The sequence below is a fragment of the Acinonyx jubatus genome, chromosome B4 (genome assembly GCF_027475565.1).
Source record: "Acinonyx jubatus isolate Ajub_Pintada_27869175 chromosome B4, VMU_Ajub_asm_v1.0, whole genome shotgun sequence".
NCBI classification, from domain to species: domain Eukaryota; kingdom Metazoa; phylum Chordata; class Mammalia; order Carnivora; family Felidae; genus Acinonyx; species Acinonyx jubatus.
In genome coordinates, this window is record NC_069387.1 from 135,247,043 (window position 1) to 135,268,866 (window position 21,824).

General features: G+C 38.3%; 1 protein-coding gene across 4 annotated transcripts in view; it reads right to left on the reverse strand.

Annotated features, from left to right (window-relative positions):
* The window catches only part of SMC1B (structural maintenance of chromosomes 1B), a 75,722-nt gene that overhangs the window by 50,232 nt on the left and 3,666 nt on the right, over window positions 1-21,824 (reverse strand). For all 4 annotated transcript variants that reach the window (XM_027070468.2, XM_027070465.2, XM_027070462.2 and 1 more), the window contains exons 2-7: window positions 10,917-11,105; window positions 8,366-8,478; window positions 8,075-8,278; window positions 4,634-4,872; window positions 3,099-3,357; window positions 1,766-1,906 (exon numbers count right to left, since the gene is read on the reverse strand). In XM_027070468.2, coding sequence (XP_026926269.1) covers window positions 1,766-1,906; window positions 3,099-3,357; window positions 4,634-4,872; window positions 8,075-8,278; window positions 8,366-8,478; window positions 10,917-11,105 — 1,145 coding nt within the window. The remainder of the gene's footprint in view (window positions 1-1,765; window positions 1,907-3,098; window positions 3,358-4,633; window positions 4,873-8,074; window positions 8,279-8,365; window positions 8,479-10,916; window positions 11,106-21,824) is intronic.

Here is a 21,824-nt window from a genome sequence, read left to right on the forward strand (position 1 = left end):
CAGGTAGCTCTATGGAGGGCACTCGAGGACCCTGACTTTGTGTGTGATGGCGAGCCACTGGAGGAAGTAAAAAAGAGCAAGTGTCATGATCTTAGATATGAAAACCATTTTTTTGGCTGCTGTGCTGAGGCCGTTGTAGAGGAGACGACAGCGGAAACAGGAAAACCTGGCAGGCTATCAGAGTGGTACAAACAAACAAACAAACCAACAAGAAGATGGTGATCGGGACCAGCAGGGCAGTGGAGAAGCAATACGAGACTTGGTACACGTACAAAGTGGAGCTGGCACAATTCCCTAAAGGAGTCAAAGATGGAACCCACGTTTTCTGGTCGGAGCAACCAGTAAGAGTGAATCTCATCACCTAAAATGGGAAAGATTACGTGTGGGAAGCATGTGGGGGTGAAGGTCAGAAGCTCGGCTTGGATTAAGTTTGAGAGATCTATTCAACATCCACAAAGGAGGTGCTGACAAAGCAGCTGGATATATGAGGTTGTGAGGAAGAGATACGAATTGGGGAGTCATCAGCGGATGACATTCAAATCTATGGGAATATACGTCACCAATGCAGAAAACTTAGAAAAGAGGAAAATCCAGGATGAGAACATAATAATACTAGGATCTACTTCATAAATTTGTCTGAATATTAAATAAATCGGGTTCAGAGCAGTGCCGTAAAATGCTATATACGTGGTATGTACAAATAAACACTACACTATAATATTGTTGCTGTTTTCTCTGGAAAACGTCAGACCCATTTCCACAGACATATTTCATTTTGAAATCCCAATCCTCAGTTTCCTCATCTGTACCCTAGAGTAAATACCTACTCTTTGTTATTATTGTGAGATGTACAGGAGCCAACGAATGCAACGTGCCTGGCAAAGTAATCAATCAACGTTTTCTTCTAAATTCCAAATATTTACTTATAAGTCAAATGTATATATAATTCAGAACCATTTACCCTTTACAGTTCTTATCAGAAATGGTCATATTTTTAGGATGGCCCACCGACTGTATAAAATATCACGATTTGTGATCTGTTGAATTGCCATAATAATTTTGGAGTCCAATTCTCACTCTTTGGAAAACGAGGTCATGAGGCATAGAGGAAAAGACCAGACACTTCGTATATTGTCACACGCTTTCATCTTATTCAACCTCCCGTCTCTCTGAGGTAGACTCATTGGTCCCTCTTGCACAAATGAAGAAATCAAGGCCCAGCCCAGACAAGTTAAATAATTTAGTTACTTCTCAAGACTACACAGTCCCGTGACAGGAGGAGACTGGCTGGAAGCCAGGTCTGCCTAACTGGAGGGCAGAGCACTATCATGCGGCCTTGATGGTCACTTCCCATGCAGTGCAGTAAGCTCCCAGGCTCCTCCTGGGCTGTGTCCTTGATGTTTCCACAGGGCCTTGCATTCACCTCTGTTAAGATACTTGTCTGTTTTTTCTCTTTATTTATCCTCCTCCTCACCTCACTGAACTAAAACACATGAAGGAAAAAAAATTGTGTGATGTGCTCATGCCCATCACCACATAGGTGTGTAGAAAACACTGATTACATGAAAGAAGGTGCTTTCTGCTTCTATCTTAGACCATGATGAAGGAGCACCTAAAGGACACTAAGTGGCAAAACAAGGAACCCAGAATTTTTAAATTGCTTATGCCTAATGTAAATCCATTAATATACTGAAAAGCTGACACAAGAAGAGAATACCATTTCACTGATGGTAACTCCCCGTCATGACTGCACAAACAGAGGTACCTGAACTTCTCCATGCCTCCTCTTCTCGAATGCCAGTCTTTCTTTGTCAGCCCTCTGTTCCCACTGCAGCTTTTCCAGTTGTTGGGTCATTATAGCCACTTTCTTTCTTACTTGTTCCTTAAGTTCTTTATAACGATCCAGCTGTATAAGGAGTATTAAAATATTACTAACTCACAGAAGAAACACGAGAGGAAATTTTTATGTGATATCCTTTGACTAGAAGATAATCTTATCAGTTTTAAGTAAATCGGATCATAATTGGTTATCTTTTCCAGGTAAGATAATGTGAACGTAAAATGAACCTCTTCTTATTTAAAACTGCCTAGATAGACAGATAAGGATTCAAAACCAACTCTATAAAGTCTCTGCAAGAAAAACTTAAAGAGAAAGGGGATTAAAAAATAAAACAAGAAGGGGATTAAACTCATTAACAGTCCACATGCAAGGAGTTCAGATAAAAAATCAAATATTTTATTTATATAGTTATTTTGGTATATATTTTATGATGTAAAATTATCACAACATTAATGAAAGATAAATGATAAAAAGTCAGTTGAGAGAATGTTTGAAAACTCTGAATTAAAAATTATGGGAGCTCTACTACCAATTTGTCATAATTATTTTTTTCCCATTTGTTATAATTAAATCTTACATACCAAATTGCATATTAATTCACCACCACATTTAAACCACCTCAAACAATCAACTTCCCTCCTGCCAATTAAGTGGTCATGTTTCTTCAAAGCCACGTATATCTGATTTTTTTTTTTAATTTTTTTTTCAACGTTTTTTATTTTATTTTTGGGACAGAGAGAGACAGAGCATGAATGGGGGAGGGGCAGAGAGAGAGGGAGACACAGAATCGGAAACAGGCTCCAGGCTCCGAGCCATCAGCCCAGAGCCCGACGCGGGGCTCGAACTCACAGACCGCGAGATCGTGACCTGGCTGAAGTCGGACGCTTAACCGACTGCGCCACCCAGGCGCCCCGCGTATATCTGATTTTTAAGTTTTTATAATATCCGTAAGGAAAAAATGATTACCTCAAAAACCTAAGAATATCAATTACCTAATTTTATTACAAAATGATACCATGTGGTCTTGTTGAAGTATTTTCTATGACTTTAATGAACTCATAAAGGTTATAATGCCATCGAATTTTATAAAACAAAAATACCCTAAAGATACATTTTGCATATAGGCTGAAAAATTTCAATCCCCATCACTGAGATGAGGACTGTCTGAGGTCAATCTCTTAAAGTATCAGAGAGGACATCCTTTAAGTTATTTCTAAGAAGCTGAAATAATAGTTTTCTCATATGTTGACTTGTTCACCTGACTGGCTTCTAGTTCAATGTCTCGCCTTTTGTATAAGATTTCTTCCTCAACCTGCTTCTCAAAACTTCTCCATGCACCATCTAAATCAACCAGCTCTGTCTCCAGGGCCTTTATGTCATCTTCCTGTTTAGAACATTGTTTTTCACTGTCCTTTATTGATTTCTTAGCCACATCTAATTTCTTGAGATGGTGAGAAGTATTTTCTTTGGCTTTAATGTATTGAGGCCTTTTCTGATTTAAAAGTGCTTCAAGAGATCTAAAAAGAAAATAAAGTTTGCTTTAAAGTAAATTAAATCTATACCATATAAGGGAAAGAAGTTCTTTTGATCAAATCATACATTTAAAAATAAACTTTAAAAATTGACTTTCAGAGACTATAAGCAGATCAGTGATTTCCAGAGGTTGGGGGGGAGGTACTGAACAGGTGGAGCACAGGGAAATTTTTTGAGTGGTAAACCACTCTGTATGATACCATAATGGTGGATATAGGACATCGTACATTTGTGAAAACCTATAGAACTTCATGGCACCAAGAGTGAACCTTAATGAAATGTATACAAATTAAAAAAATCACTTAGGAGGCTAAGGGATCCAGATGGAATACAAAATGTGACCAAAGAATCTACTGTATTACCAGTGTATGAAATCACCTTCCTGAAGGGGATTGGGAGGAAAGGTGCTAACCTAAGTAACTCTGAAAATGAGTCAAGTCTATAAAACTAAAAGCAAGAGGACCTGGGTACAGGCACCGTACTCTCATTGCCAAAGTTGCTCCCCATGAGGGTATGGGTTAACATCAGCAGTACCGCCACAGATGATTACTAGAACTGAAAATGACCGGCTGACCGTGGAAGCCAGGTTGCTCGCTATTGCCATGGAGGTTACGGACAGGCGAGAGAAGGTCAACATCAACAATGATGGCAACTCATATTATGATGTATTAGACAAATGCTAGGTCATATAACATATTATATGTAGATGTTCCCGACGTGATGAGAAGGACATTTTACCCCCTGCGGCCTTCCCCTTCAAAATCCGTAAACCTTGACTAATGATGAGAAACTATCGGGCGAATCCAAATTAAGAGACATTCTACAAAAAAACCTGACCAATATGGCTCAAAATTATCTAGGTCATCAAAAACAAGGAAAGGCTGAGAAACTGTCACGGCCAAGAGGAGCCCACAAAAACAGGATAATAAATGTAACATAGTGTCCTGGACCAGAGACAAAAGACACTGGGGAAAAGAGAGAAAATATTAGTCAACCATGGACTTCAGTTAACAGTAGTGCATGAACACTGGTTCACTAATTCTGACACATGTATCATATTAATAATGTTATTAAGTAGGAGAAACTGAATGTGGGGAATATGGGAACTCTTACTATCTTTGTAATTTTTCTGTATATCTAAAAGTATTCCAAAGTAAAAAGTTTATCTAAAAAATCAACTTTCAAAATGTCATTTATATTTTTATTTTTTTATCAATGTACATAAAACCTAACTGGTAATAACTATGTTTTAAAACTCACTTTAACTCTTTTTCTGTTTGTTGTAGTTTTCTAGTTAGCATTCCATGTTCCTTTTTCTTGGCTTTAACTATGTTTTCATGATCAGAAAGAGACTCTTTTGTGACACTCAAATTCCTGTTCACACGCTCTAACTCGGTGTTCAGAAAATGAATTTTCCTTTCATTATGATATAGTTGGAAAAGCTGTAATTGTATTTTGTTTATTTTCAGTTCTTCAAGGAGACTCTGGTAACGTTCTGCCTATAAAACAGTACAATTCAGTAACAGTTAAAAGGGAATATACTGAAGTTGACCTTTCATAAACTCAGCGAGAGTACCAACAAATGATCTCTAAGGAATCAAATTATTTATTATTTAAGTATCATTCACAAGTTATCAAATTTATGAAGTTAATTCTTGTCAAAAGTAGCATTATTTGGAGGTTTCTGGGTACACATACACAACAAACCAGTAAACCAGATTTTATTCTCATATACTCAGTGATATGGTGGTAAGAACAATGAAGTGGCACCTGCTAACCTGGGTCCTCATCGCATTTCTGTTTGGACCTTGGACCTCAGAGTATGGCAAGTCCATTAATGTTTTTTTTTTTTTTTTTCCAACGTTTTTTATTTATTTTGGGGACAGAGAGAGACAGAGCATGAATGGGGGAGGGGCAGAGAGAGAGGGAGACACAGAATCGGAAACAGGCTCCAGGCTCCGAGCCATCAGCCCAGAGCCTGACGCGGGGCTCGAACTCACGGACCGCGAGATCATGACCTGGCTGAAGTCGGATGCTTAACCGAATGTGCCACCAAGGCGCCCCACGTTTCTTTTTTTTAAAGTTTCTAGTTATTTATTTTGAGAGCCTGCACACGCATGTGGGAAGGGCAGAGAGAGAGAGAAGGAGAGGGAGAGGGGGAGAGGGAGAGAGGGAGAGGGAGAGAGGGGGAGAGAGAGAGAGAGAGAGAGGGAATCCGAAGAAGGTGCCGCACTGTCAGCACTTAGCCCAATGTAGGGCTCAATCTCACAAACTGTGAGATCATGACCTGAGCCAAAATCAACAGCTGGACACTTAACCAACTGAGCCACCCCGGTGCCTCACCATTAACATTTTTGCTATCAGTTTCCTCATTTGTAAACTGAAGAAAGTTGAATGACTTATAGGGTCCCTAGCAACATTAAATCCAAGAATTCCAGGTAAAATTCCTGCTATAAGATATAATTTTTCTATTAATAGAACAGGAATATTAAAATTCTAAAGTATATGGACAATGGAAGAATTTCTTTACCATTTGTACTCTTAATAAAGGAATAAAGGAATGGGCTGCCTTGAGAGAAAAGCTCCTAATCAATGACGTATTCCAAGTAACAGGTAAAAAGCCATCTGCCATGACACCGTAACAAATAGGAATTTCAACGATTCTAACTGTCCTCATAATGTTTAATGTTCTGCAACTCTACTTTCTGAAAGCTGTTTCAATATATTATGAAAAAACGTAGTCTGACTCTCACCAATACCACCCCTTACCACTAACAAACCCAAGGACACATACGCACATGTAAAAATATGAAGAAACAAACATCACAGTGAGAAACACAACACTTTTATTTCTTCAAATATTATTGACTGCCTACTATGTGCCAGGCCTTTGCTGCTGGGAATATAGGAAGGAAGAAGACAGAAAAAGTCCCTGCTCTTACAACCTTATAATCTAGTTGTTTTAATGGGGGGGGGGGGGGATTAGAGATTAAACAAGCAAACAAATAATAAACAAGATAATTGCATGCAGCAATAGATGTTACAAAAGAAACGATAGGGTAATACAACCGTACCAGGGAGGGGAAGGCCAATTTAGATTGGTGGTGTGGAGAGCAAATGCCTACCTGAGAAAATGGCAATGAAACCCTGAATGAGAGTATTGGCCATGAAAAAAAATCAGGCATACAGCTATCCAAGCAGAGGAAATAGCAAAAGCTTCAAGCTAGAAGTGAGGACGGTATGTTCAATAAGTAGTAAAGGCCAGTGTGGTGGGAGAGTAGAGGAAACCAAAGCGTGAGAGGTGGGTGATGGTCTAGGTCAGTAGGCTGGACAGGGACACTAGTGGGAAGCACTGCACTGATGGAGGTTTTGTGCAAGAGAAAGACAAAATTTGGGGCGTCTTGGTGGCTCAGTCCATTGAGCGTCCAACTCTCGGTTTTGGCTCAGGTCATGATCTCATGGTTTGTGGGTCCGAGCCCCACTTTGGGCTCTGCACTGACAGTGAGGAGCCTGCCTGGGATTCTCTCTCTCCCTCCCTCTCTGCCCCTCTGCCACTCACGCTTGCTAGCTCTCTCTCAAAAATAAACATTTAAAAATTAAAAAAAAAGAGAACAGAGTCTGATTTGCATTGGACAAAGATCTAAATTTTTTTTAATGTTTATTTTTGAGGGAGACAGACACACACACAGAGTGTGAGCAGGGGAGGGGCAGAAAGAGAGGGAGACACAGAATCCGAAGGAGGCTCCAAGGTGTCAGCACAGAGCCCAACATGGGGCTCAAACCCACGAACCACAAGATCATGACCTGAGCCAAAATCAGATGCTTAACTGACTGAGCCACCCAGGCACGCTGACAAAGATCACTCTAAACGCAAAGAACTATCAACCATAAAGGAGGTACTCTACTAGGCATTGTAAAGGGCACCAAGAAATACCACAGAACAGCATATGCAAAGCATGCCTAGGGCCTCCTAGAGGTTCCCAATACCCTTTTAGGGAGCCCCTGAAGTCAAAACTCTTTCCATAATAATAGTAAGACTTCATTTGCCTTTTTCATTGTGTTGACATTTACACTGATGGTGCAAAAGCCAATGGTGGGTAAAGCTGCTAGGCCTTCACATAAATAAGATTTAATACAGAAGGCGATAGGAGCCTTCACCTGTCTTCCTTTAAGCCATATATTAAGGAGATTATAAATATGTAAAACAATGTCACCCTTCTGGTTAGTTTTACAAAATGCTATTATTTTTCATAAAAGTATGTTGTTTATATTAATGTGTAATGTTTCTTATTGCTGTTTTTACATTGATCATTATAATATATTTCTTAAATTTCTCAGTTTTAATTTCAAACACAATAAATATCGGTCAGAAACTCCTTGGGGACCTCAATAATTTATGAGAGTGTAAAGGGACAAGATCCAAAAGTTGAAAGCCTATGCCATGTAAGATATACACCCCTCAAGCTTATTTTTAGTTGGGAAAATCAGACATTTTTGTACTTCAGGTAGCAATGCCTATTTAGGAAACAAAACAGTAGAGACTACGTCAAAAAGCTTATTTTTAATGAAGAGTGGGCCTTATTTGTCTTACATTATAAAAAAAAAAATCTTTTTAGTAACCCAAAGCCAATACCTAGCAATGCTGACAGACAAAAGACTTTGTATACAACAGTTACTGGTTTCATCTCCATGACGCCTTACCTCTTCTTTCTCTAACTTTGCATGTTTGCGCTCTGCAGCCACATTTTTTTTCTTATTAAAATTAAACTGTGCATCCTCTTCAGCTTTCAGTAACTTTCTTTTCTTTTCCTCATATTCTCCTATGAGCTCTCCTGAAGTGCTGATTTCCTCAAAAAACTGGGTTCTTTCTTTGGGTTTTTTCATTGAAATCGACTCCACAGTTCCCTTTCAAAAACAGTAAAGCACATCAACATAAAATATGTGGATGCATTTTCAAAATCATGAGCCAACTAAACGAGTACAGCTCCTTACCTGAAACACGAGACAGTTCCGTGCTTTGACCATCACGCCTATCTTTTCCAACTCGGCTATGTAAGCAGAACGAGTCACTGGATTATCATCAAAATGAAATTCCGAGCATCCCCCTAAGAGAATAAAACTGTTATTGGAACTATAAATACCAGACATGTAACAACTATTCAAAGGTTAGTAAAATTATTTTTCTTATTGAAGTGGCCAGTTATGTAACAACATAGGTGTTATTAATAAACGCATTCAATCAGTCAACAATTATTGAATGTCTACTCTATGCCAAGGAGAATTCTATAGCAGTGAACAAAACGGAGGACAGTCTGGATCTCAAGGAGCTTATATATCCCACAGTGCAGACAAAAATGAGATATGTAAGTACAATAAAGATGTGAGAAAATGTTAAGTGCTAAGAAGTAAAAGAGAGCTGGGAAGGGGATATGGAAGTTTCTGTGACAGGGAACAGACATTACAATTTTAAACAGGATAGTGTTGCAGGATGAATGCTTATGTCTCCCCCCCCTCCCCCAATTCATATCTAGAAATCCTAATGGTATTAGAAGGTGGGGCCTTTGGGAGGTCATTAAGTTGTGACTGTGGAGCCCTCATGAATGGGATTCGTGGGCTTATAAAAGAGCCCCCACAGAGCTCCCTAGTTCCTTCCACCATGTGAGAACACAATGAGCTGTATGCAACCCAGAAGAGAGCCCCTCATCTGACCGTACTGGCAGCCTGAGCTTGAACTCCCAGTCTTCAGAACTGTGAGAAATAAGTTTTTATTATTTATAAGCTATCTAGTCTGTGGTGTTTTGTTATAGCAGCCCAAACAAACTAAGACAGATGGGCTAAGAGCAAAAACAAAGCTGAGGCATTGCACTTCTGGTCTGAACATATATTACAAAGCCACAGTAATCCAAACAGTATGGCACTGGCATAAAAACAGACACAGAAACCAATGGCACAGAATAGAGAGCCCAGAAATACTGCATGAATGCACCTATATGTGGAATCTAAAATAGTCAAACTCATAGAAACAGAATAGAATCGTGGATGCCAGTGGCTAAGGGGAGAAAAAATGGGGGGAGATGTTGGTCAAGTATTATAAAGTTTCTGTTATGCAAGATGCTAAGTTCTGGGGATCTAACATAGAGCAATGTGACTACAGTTAACAATTTGTATTATAAACTTCAAATCTGCTAAGAGGGTAGATCTTAAGTATTCTCACCACAAACACACACAACAATAGTGCCTGCATGCAAAGAAAATGGGAACTATGTAAGGTGGTACATGTTAATTAGCTCAACTGTGGTACTGACTTCACAGTGTATATTAAAACATACAGGTTTTAAATACACGCCATTTTGTGAAATTAACATTTTTTCTTTTTCTTTTAAAGTAAGCTCCAGGCCCGACCTGGGGCTCAAACCCACAACCTCAAGCTCAGGAGTCACATGTTCCGCCAACCGTGCCAGCCAGGTGCCCCTAAATACATGCAGTTTTTTACCTGTCAATTATACCTCAATAAAGATGGGAAAAATAAATTTATGACGATTTAGTAAATAAAGAGTAGGCTAGAGAATCCTTACTGAAACAGAGACTTTTGAGTAAAAACCCAAAAGTGAGAAAGAAAATTCACCAATAAAGATACCTAGGTGATAAAGTGGTAAAAATACTTAAATTACACATTAAGGTATAGGTATACAAGTATTTATTAATAAAATAGTATTTATACATTAGAAAATTAAGTCCATGTTCTAGTGGACCAGAATGAAATATCAAAAACAAAAAACCAAAACCAAGACGCCTATATTATGGAGGCTCTATAAACTCTGAACATATAGAAAAGATATTCATAAACAACTCTCAATCTTGCTTCTTCAGGAAACAGGAATTATAGGATTTAAATCACAAAATACAAATTCATAGATTTCACTCAAATTGCTACTCAGTGGTACAAAAACTTTCTATACAAACCAAAAATACAGGGGCATCTGGGTAGCTCAGTTGGTTAAGCATATGACTCTTGTTTCGGCTCAGGTCATGATCTCATGACTTGTAAGACTGAGCCCTGTGCCAGGCTCCTTGCTGACAGTGTGGAGCCTGCTTGGGATTCTCTCTCTGCCCCTCCCCTGCTCACACACGCATGCATGGTCTCTCTTTCTCTAAACTTTAGTAAGTATGTATGTGTATGTGTGTGTGTATCTGTCTGTACATATACATATACTCAGTTCATCACTAAGAAAAAGTTAAACATACGTAAAGAACCTCCATCATTTTAACCTAATAACCAGTAGAAAAATGCTATCTGACAGTAGAGAAATTTGAACAAATATGTCTGCTTTAAAAAGAGTCTTAGTGGAGACTCATACAGGTTCTATTATTTACTTCTGAGATTTGCAATCCAAGAGAGGAAAACAAAAAAACCTCCAAATCTCTAGTTTACTATGCCAGTGAAATAATAAATCACACCCTTCAAATAAATAAAAAACAGGTCATCTGACTTAACTTTTGAAAAATCAAAGGACTCATAAGCAAGTATCTACAAAAAAAATACCTCGGATAATCCTTGTAAATGTTTTCTCCTCTCCACTTTCCTCCACGTACACAATTTTTACACTCGCACAAGAAGAGACAGGTTTTCCAATATGTGCTCCATAAATGAGTTCTTGAATATTTTTCACTCTTAAATTAGCTGTTTTCTCTCCCATTACAAAACTAAGTGCATCCATTACATTAGATTTTCCTGGGAAAGAAAAGACAGAGAGAGAAGTTATCCCTTGTTAACAATAAAAAACCTTGCCCAGAGACAAAGAAGCCAACAATGGAAGTGAAATATAGCCAATACACATGTCTAAAGAGTAGTACTGTCTTGTCTATGTTTAAAATGCATGTGACCAATTTTATATAGATCACTGCGTTCTTCCATGCAGCTATGGCAGAGTATTAAGTGGCCTAAGTTTAAGGATCTAAGCAAGTGGATCTAAACCCAACTCTCTTCCATTATTAAATATTGTACTATGGCAACTCACTTAACCTCTCCGAATTTCAGTCATTCCATTTTATGATTAACTATCACCTATTTTAAAAAATGGCTAAGTATGTCCAAGATATCACAAGGACTAGAATAAGGTTGCCGGAATACGTATGATTGTAGGAGGTGGCGGTACAGAAAAGTTATAGAGCAGGTCTGAGCCTGCAATCCTCTGAAAGGCCTGCTCACAAGATTGGCTGTCATCTGGGGATTTGTATTTTGGGAGAGTTTCCATCACTTTCTGGTAAGAATGTCTCACTGTGCCGAAAGTGTTTATACGACATGATTGATGCTGGACACCTCGCCTGTTTTCTTTTTAGGAGTCTGGAATTTTGGTAGATTTTGGTTTGTGCTAGACAGAGGGTGCCTAGCTGAACGTTCCCCAATAAAAATCCTGGGCACTGAGTCTTTGCTTGAGGTTCTTTGGTAGACAAATTTCACGTATATTGCCACTACACATTGCTGGAGGAGTTGCCTGTCCTGTGTGACCCCACTGGGGGAGGATTCTTAGAACCTCGTGCCTGGTTTCTTCAGTTTGTCCCATGTGCCTTCCCTCTTGCAGAGTTTGCTCTGTTCCCTTTCGCTGTAACACATAACAATCCTGAGTACAACTACACGCTGAGTTCTGTGAATCCTCCTAGCAAATCACCGAAACGGGGGGGGGGAGGGGGAGGGGGGTTTGGTCTTGGGCATTCCTGATCCAAAGGCCAAATTGTTATACAATCATGAGCCCACAGTTTGCTCTAAGACAATTTCCAAGGTGCTGTGTCATTGCTACTACCATCTGTATCTATCTACCTATCAATCAATCAATCAATCAATCAATCACATTCCTTCCCCCATATCCGCAAGGAACTTAAATTTCCAATGCCAGAACAGGAGGAAGATAATACAAAGAAAATACTGCCAGCCAGTGGAAATATGGCTTAGTTTTAGAAGTTTACGATCTTGGCTTGAACTCACAACCCTGAGATCAAGACTCGCATGCTCTACCAACTGAACCAGCCAGGCGCCCCAGTTTGTAATCTTTCTAAAAAGAATCAGAAGTGGTTAAATGCTATAAATGTATTTAGCTAAGTTTCAATTAATGACTGGGTATGAAACATGGCTTTTTGGGTTGACTGAAAGCTATTATAAGCCAGATAGGACAAAGTGAATACTAATCGAGTTGAATTAAATCTCACTGTAACAGAATTAAAGAGAAACCGGTTTTGGTCAATCCTTATTTAAAATCTGCCTAAAATAAACACTTGCTTACCCAAATTAATTTATTCCATTAATATCTTTTGAATAGCTATTATGTTAATAGCTATTAAGGATATAGCAAAAGAAGAAGACAAAAAGCCTCCCAGCCTAATGAAGGTTATGTTCTATTAAGAGAGACAAAAGACAAAAAAAAGACAATTCCATACTAGAGTTAAGTATCATAAGTAAGGAAATAAACTGGGTGATGGAATAGAGGGTAACTGGGAGACATAACTTCAGATAGGATGGTCAGGAAACATTTTAAGAGCCTACTGACCAGCCAGTGTTAGCTTAAGACTCATCTGCTGAAAAGAATGAATGAATGGACAAACGAACAAACAAACCAAGTTTGGTAATGGTCAGACAGGGGACCTCTGCTGTAAAAACTCAAAATCAACATAAGGAAAATAATAATTCTGGAAGAATGATCTTTTAGGTCATCATCACTCAAAGACAGAAAAATTACACTATCACTCTCCAGTGTCCAGACCTCAATATTTCCATTCATTTGCTTTCTTAACTAACATGCTAAGTCCCTTTTCATTCCAATTCTGCACATCCTCCTCCCATTTCCTCCTCCTTTCCCATCCTTCTGCCCATTCAAGTCCTTATGACTTCAGGTGTCTCCCAGCTGTACTCCTACATCTGTTATCCAGTCTTTGCAACAATCCTATGAAGTAGGTTTTAATTTGTGTTTCATAAATTAAAAAGTAGAGACTCAAAGTCAAACAAATTGTATGTTTTGGAGGTGTCTGAATCCAAAATCTATATACTCTTCCAACAAAAAGCAGAGAATTATAATCCACTATAGTAAGTTCTAAAATAAAATTAACACACCTAGACACACTTAAGAGAAGCACTAGCTACTGGAGGCTCTGAGTAGACTTTAGCAGGAGATGATTCGGGGCTAAGTTTTAAAGGGTAATTAAGAAGTTCGGGGAGGGGGTAAACATACCATTCCAGGAAAAGACAACAGCTTGGTCATAGGTACCGAGAAGTAAGAGAGCATGGTACCATTTCAGTAAAAAATGGCAAATAATTTTATATAGGTGGAGCAGAGCTTACCAGGTTGAAAATGGTAAGAGAGAAATTAAACTTTATGCTGAAGAGGATTGGAGGATTTTAGGAATAGCAGTGAATTTTTCAGACATGTTTTATCAAGATTTCTCAGACAATAACCCACCAGAAAAATGAGCAAAGGATATAAAAAGGCAATTCAGAGAAAAATATAAAAGGCGCCTAAACATATGAAAAGATACTTAAGCTCAGTCATAATAAGAAAAATATAAATTAAAACTGTATTGACTACCAGTTCTATCGTACTGGCAAAAATCCAAAACTTTGAAAACACGTGCCTTTGGTGAGGCAGAAGGGAAACATACCCTTTCATATATTGTTGCTGGAGTTACAAAATGATACAACTCCTATAGAGGGGAAATTCTGCAATAGCTAATGAAATTATAAATCCATTTGTCTTTATTTTTTATTTGAATTCCAGTATAGTTAACATATATTAACTTCAGGTATACAATACTGTGATTCAATAGTTTCATATATTACACCATGCTCATCATGATAAGCATACTCTTAATCCCCTTTACCTATTTTTTCAATCCTCCTACATACCTCCCTTTTGGTAACCATCTGTTTATTCTCTATAGTTAAGAATCTGTTTCTTGGTTTGTCTTTTTGCTTTGTTCATTTGTTGTTTCTTAAATTCCACATATGAAATCATATTGTATTTGTCTGACTTATTTCACTTAGCATTATACTCTCTTGCTCCATGTATGTCTTTGCAAATGGCAAGATTTCATTCATTTTTTATGGCCGAATAATATTCCACTGTGTGTATGTATACATGTATGTATGTATATATGTATGTATGTATGTGGTATATATATATGTATGTGTGGATATATAAATGTAAATATATATATATATATATATATATATCACTTCTTTATTCATCACTTGATGGACACCTGGGTTGCTTACATATCTTGGCCAATGTAAGTAATGCATCTATAAACATAGGGGTGGAATATCCCCTCGAATTTGTGGGTTTTTTTAAAAATTTTTATTTATTTTTGAGAGAAAGAGAGAGAGACACAGTGGGCAGGGGAGGGGCAGAGAGAGAGGGAGACGCAGAATCTGAAGCAGGCTCCAAGCTCTGAGCTGCGGCACAGAGCCTGATGCAGGGCTCCAACTCACAACTGTGCGATCATGACCTGAGCTGAAGTTGGACACTTAACTGACTGAGCCACTCAGGTGCCCCCAAATTAGTGTTTTTGTATTCTTTGGGTAAATACCCAGTAGTGCGATTGCTGGATCATAAGCCAGTTCTGTTTTTAACTTTCTGAGGAATCTCTATACTGTTTTCCACAGTGGCTGCACCAGTTTGCATTCCCACCAACAGCGCACAAGGGTTTTTCTCCACATCCTGGCCAACACCTGTTGTTTCTTGTGCTTTTGATTTTAGCCACTGTGGCAGGTGTGAGGTGATACCTCATTGTAGTTTTGATTTGCATCTCCCCGATGATGAGTGATGTGGAACATCTTTCCATGTGTCTGTTGACCATCTGGATGTGTTTGGAGAAATGTCTGTTCATGCTGTCTGCCCATTTTTAATTGGACTATTTGATTTTTGGGTGTTGAGTTGTTTAGCTTCTGTATATATTTTGGATACTAACACTTCATCTAAATCCATTCATCTTTTGAGCCAGCAATTCCACTTCTAAAAATCTATCTCCCTGATTTATGTGCACAACTGTACAATGGCAAATACACAATTATGCAATTCATTACAGGTTGTTTCTAACAGAAAAAGACTGGAAACAACTCAAGTGTCCAAAAATTAAGGGAACGCTTGAAATAGCTGTATAACAGCTACACAATGGAGAATTACACAGCAGAAAGAGAACAGAAGAGGATATAGTAAGTAAAAAAAGTGCATAACAGCATATATAGTAAAAAACTAACTATGAACTTTGATGTAATGAGAAGTGAGGAGTTAGAGATAGCAATACATACATATTTGCTTGCATTTGCAAAAAGAAAACACTGAAAGACGATCAAGAAATGAATGGTCATCTATACAAGGTGAAGAGCAGGACATGGAAACTGAGTTGGATACCTGTCTGCCTCTCCTGGTCCATTTTCTTTTCTTTTCTCTCGCTTTTTTTTTAATTTTAAGTTTATTTATTTATTATTTACTTATTTTGAGAAAGACAGAGTCAGCACAAGTAGGGGAGGGACAGAGAGAGAGGGAGACAGAGAATCCCAAGCAGGCTCCACACCATCAGCACGGAGTCTGACATGGGGCTAGAACCCACTAAACTATGAGATCATGACCTGAGCCAAAATCAAGAGTTGGACATTTAACCAACTAAGCCACCCAGGAGCTCCTCCTGGTCCATTTTCTACCCTGCTTTCTGCCCTGTATCAATAGGTTCTCATGCCTTTTGGCTTCTACTTGGATTGGGCCAATGGGGAGCTCTGGCAGGAGGGAAGGAAAAGAATAGGGTCAGGGTATTTATTCCCTTACTTCCCTCTCTGTGAGGTGGCTTCTAGTTAGCTGTGTCTTTCGATAGGTCACCACCCTTTCAAATTTCCTTCTGGGTTCCTTCCTCTCTGGGCCTTGGGTGGTGACAGATCCATCATGCTAACCCTGCAATTCCTCTAGTCCTTCCAATTCCTTTATAGCCTTACACACATTTGTAATTACTCCCTTTGTAAACAAATCTTCCACAAATTGTCCTCATCTGAGTGTGCCACCTGTTTCCTGTTGGGACCCTACCTGATAGGGGAACAGTACAGAAGCAAGATCTCTTGGTGTATACCTTTATATAGAGTTTTGAGCGTTGAAATATGTGTACGTATTGTCATTTAAAAAAAAAAAAAAAACCCTAAAATTTAAAAATTCTATAAATGAAGGGCGCCTGGGTGGCTCAGTTGGTTAAGCGTCCGACTCAAGCCATGATCTCAGGATCATGATTTGAGCCCCACATCGGTATCTTAAGTCTGCTTAAGATTCTCTCTAAAAAAATTAAAAATAAAAATTCAAAAACAGAAACAAGTAAACTTAAGTGAATATTAAATTGGTGATAGCCATATTGAGAAATGGTTTATTTCAAGGGACCTCAGATCACAAAATTCTGACTGTACATTCTTAGTGGGATGTATTTCAAGCACCAAAAAGAAGTATAAAAGAACTTTAAATTTCCTTTAGTATCTTTATTGTTTGTAATGATACTGGCATTGGTAGTTTTAAGATCATTTTCTCTGTATTATAGATTTAAGCAAATAAGTATATTAGTGATGTTAGGAATTATTTTCAAAGTAAGAAAAAATATTTGCAATGACAAGAATCAGGGCACAGTTATGTTAAAACATAAACATAGTTATGTTAAAACTGAATGGGGGGCACCTGGGTAGCTCAGTGGGTTAAACATCTGACTCTTGATTTCAGCTCAGGTCGTAATCTCATCGTTTGTGGGATTAAACCCCACATTGGGCTCTGTGCTGTGAGCACAGAGATTCTCTGCTTAGGGTTCTCTGTCCCCCCACCCCGTCCCTACCCTGCCTACACACAAGTATGCACATGCATGTTCTCTCTCAAAATAAATAAGCTTTAAAAAAAAAAAAAGCCTCAGTTTTATAAACCTTAATGAAATGCTGATTCAGTCATAAATATTATTTGGCATTAAAACCATCTGGGTAGCACACAGGGTAATGTCTCTGACATCAGCTGTAGCAATAGTTTCTAGATAGGTCCCCTGAAGCAAGGGAAATAAAAGCAAAAATAAACTATTGGAACTACATCAAAAAAAAAAAAAAAAAAGCTTCCGCACAGCAAACAATTAATGAAACTAAAAGACAACCTGTGGAATGGGAGATCTTTGCAAATGACATAGTAAATGATTACTATTTAAAGTATATATAGAAGTTATACAACCCAACACCCAAAATACAAATAATCCAATTGAAAATGCGCAGACAACATGAACAGACATTTCTCCAAAGAACACATCCAGATAGTCAACAGACACATGGAAAGATGTTCCACATCACTCATCATCGGGGAGATGCAAATCAAAACTACAATGAGGTATCACCTCACACCTGCCACAGTGGCTAAAATCAAAAGCACAAGAAACAACAGGTGTTGGCCAGGATGTGGAGAAAAAGAAACCCTTGTGCGCTGTTGGTGGGAATGCAGACTGGTGCAGCACTCTGAAAACCAGTATAGAGGTTCCTCAAAAAATTAAAAATAGATCTACCCTACAATCCAGTAATCACACTACTGGATATTTACCCAAAGAATACAAAAACACTAACTCAAAATGATATATGTACCCCTATGTTTATAGATGCGCTATTTACATTGGTCAAGGTATGTAAGCAGCCCAGGTGTCCATCAACTGATGAATGGATGAAGGAGATGTGGCATGTATATACAATGGAGTAGTACCCAGTCATAAAAAGGAATGAAATCTTGCCATTTGCAACAACATGGATGGAGCTAGAGTACAATGTTAAGTGGAATAAATCGGAAATGACAAATACCATATGATTTCACTCATGTGGCATTTAATGAACAAAGGAAGAGAGAGAGAGAGAGAGACAAACCAAGAAACACTAAGTATAGAGAACAAACATAGTTACCAGAGGATAGATGGTAAAGGGATGGGTGAAATAGGTTATGGGGAGTAAAGGGGATTAAAGAGTATACTTCTCATGATGAATGCTGAGCAGTGTATAGAATTTTTCAAACACTGTATCATATTAAAATTTAAAACTTAATAAAATTTAAAAAACTTGGGTAAATGCTTGATAAAGAACATTTGTATAATGTCAAAGCAACACTAGGAGACCAGACTAGTTAGAAGGGAAAAACTAACTGCACAATGTAGTGATCGCTGTCACCACCCTAATCCAGGGGTCAATCTTAGCATCACTAGTGGTAAAACAAGTAGGTGTTAGGTGATGTAATACCATGAGAAATACACAACATCACCTATGATGGAATCTAGCCAAAACTGTTTAATTTGAACCCATCAGCCTTTTAGGTATTGAATGTTTTCAAATGTCTTTTCCTCATCTATCAAGAAATAAAATGGATCTTCTTTCTTGTGGAAACAAATGAAGATTACTGAGGGAACAGAGTGGCACACAGATTAAAGTAGGGTAAGACCAAAGATTGGGAACTCAGCTAAAAGATTACTGCATTAATCCAAGGAAGAAATGATGAGAGCCTGAAACCCTGAGAGTAGTGGCAAAAGAGGGAAGAGCACAGGTTAGCGTTCTGGGTGTGACAGGGAGAATTTATTTAAAGATGAAGGAGAATTCATTCAGGTGGCAGCCATATGAAACTCCGGGAGTAAAGCATTCTAAGTCCAAGGAACAGCATATGCTAAGACCCTGAAATGGAAATAAGCTTGGTCTGTGTAAGGAAGGCAAAAAAGAAAAGCAATTCTGACCAAAGCATAGTAAACACAGTGAAAAAGAATATTAAAGAAGAGAAATACACAGAGGCCAGATCATAAAGGCCTTTGTGGATCATGGTAGAAATACCGGATTTCATTCCAAGTGTGGGGGAAAGCCAGTCGAGAGTTTTAAGCTAGGCAGTGCTCTGATTTATAGATTTCCTTTGTTTGTTAACCACTCACTCTGGGTGCTGTGAAAATGAATTGTAGGCAGACAAGAAAGCAAGCAGAGGGATGTGTTAGGAGGTCATAGCAATAGTCCAAATGAGAGCTCTAGCATCTTCGATTGTGATAGTGGCGAAAAATGGCAAGAAACAACTGGATTCAGGATGTATTTCAGAGGTAGAGTTATTCGGATTTATAGAAGATTAAATGAGGGAAGTGGAGCATAGAAGGAGGAATAAAGAATGACTCTGGGTTTCTGGTCTGAATAAATGAGTAAACTGCATCCCTTACCAAGCAGGTAAGACCTAGGAAGGAATAAGTTTGTCTCGTGGAAGTGGGGGAGAGGAAATTTGCTACTCTTTCTGATTATAGTGCTTTATTTTTTTTAGATTTTATTTTCTATGCCCAACGTGGGCATTAATTTCTATGCCCAACGTGGGGTCTGAACTTGACTGAGCCAGCTAGGCGACTTCTAGGTCTGCTAGAAGTAGCAAAAAATGAAAATATGCTGAATATTATAGGCTAGATATATAATTTTGGAAGTCAGTAGCATAAAGATGGCATTTGAAGCCATGAAACTGAATAAGATCGTGTGGGAAAAGAACACAGGGAAGAGAAAGACAAAGGACCTATTTCCAGGGGGTGGGAGGATTCTAGTGCTTAAGAGACCCGGGGAGAAGCAGCCAATAACTGAGGGCTTGCCAGTGAAACAGGAGAAAACCTAGTCGGTACACAAAGTCAAAAAGAGCCAAGTGACCCAAGGGAGGGGTGAAATGTGATCTATCATGCCACCTAGACAGCAAGACCTTCCCTTGACCAACTTCTTTAAAAACACCCCCAGTACTTCCTATCTCTGTTTCTATTTTTCTCCTTATTACTTAACGCTTTAATATTCTATATACTTTTCATATTTAGTGTGTTGTCTGTCTCTCCACCTTTGAATGTAAGTTCTATATGGAAAGGGATTTTTATGTTTGTTCACTGATGAGAATGGTACATGGCATATAGCAGGCATTCAATCATTTTTAAATGAATGAAATACCACTGATATATCAAAGGGAATGAGGATAGGAAATTGGCCACTGACTCTTACAAGATGTAGGTCAACAGTGACATAGAGAAATTTCAGTGGAGCTTGAAAACTTGAAATCACACTTGAAAACTGAATCAAGAGCACTGAGAATGGCTCAGGGTTTCACTGTATTGATAAATTGGGGCAATAGCCTAAAGAGACAGTGAAGTTCAAGGGATTTTCCCCCAAGCATTTCATAAAATTTTTTTTTCAACTTATTTATTTTGAGAGAGGCAGAGAGAGCGAGCGCAAGTGGGGGAGAAGGGCAGAGAGAGAATACCAAGCAGACTCCACACTCCACGCTGGGCCCAAAGTGCAATCCTATGATATAGTAAGATCATGACCTGAGCCAAAATCAACAGTCAGATGCTTAACCAACCGAGTCACCCAGGCGCCCCTATAAAATTTTCAAACATACAAGAAAGTTGAAAGAATTTCATAGTAAACACCCATACATTTACCACTGAATTCTACAATTAACATTGTACTATACTTTCTTTTCATACAGCTATATACCCTCTATGTTATAAGAGTGATAATAAGACATGTATTAATGCCAATGAAAACTACCCAATAAGGGAGAAAGATAAAATCCAGAGAGAGAATTACAAAATAAAAGGGGGAAGGATTTAAAACAGAGGTGGAGAGGACTCAGGTACACTTGTAGTACTTCTCTGCTAAATATGCTTCAAAGTCTACCATTTTCTTCCACAAAGTTAAATATACCACCCTGGCAAGGACTGACCCAAAAGGATTTCAACGTTATATCCTGCGGCTCCTCTACACATTCTCGCCAATTTGGACTATTAGCTGTCCCACCGACAGACCTTCCCAAACCCCTGGAAAAATACTCTTTACTCTTTGAGCCAGTTCAAATGATAATTCCTCTAGAAAACCTTCCCTAATCTTGACCTCTTCTTGTCCATACCTCCCCAAATCAGATCTAGTATTTTCCTTGCTTAAAGTTCTATAAACAATGTTACTGGGTCTTCTATTTCAATTCGTGTATTTTCTTATACTCCGTAAACCTTGAGAGCAGAAGCTGTCTTATGATACATACCTTCTTCTGCTTCTGACACTATGTATACGCAAAAACTATTTGCTGAATTCAAGTGGAGAACACTAAGGTTAAAATCAAAATGAGATTTTTCCCACTACCACAAAAAATCAACATTAGATTTACTAAAAACAAATGAGAACATGTCAAATTTTGACAGGTGGTGACAACAGGAAATTATTACAAAAAGTATGACTAACTAGCTAAATTGAAGTTTAAGAGAAAATGAATGTAGCAGGTAATTATCAATTGGTTTAATAAAATCTACCTAAATGTGCCAGTAATTCCATAAGATTATTTATTAAAAGATGACTTATTAACAAGTGTTCAAATGAATATAAATGAAAAACCACCCATTAAATTAGTCTTGGATGAGTATTATACTGAATTTTAGCCTTTGTATAGAA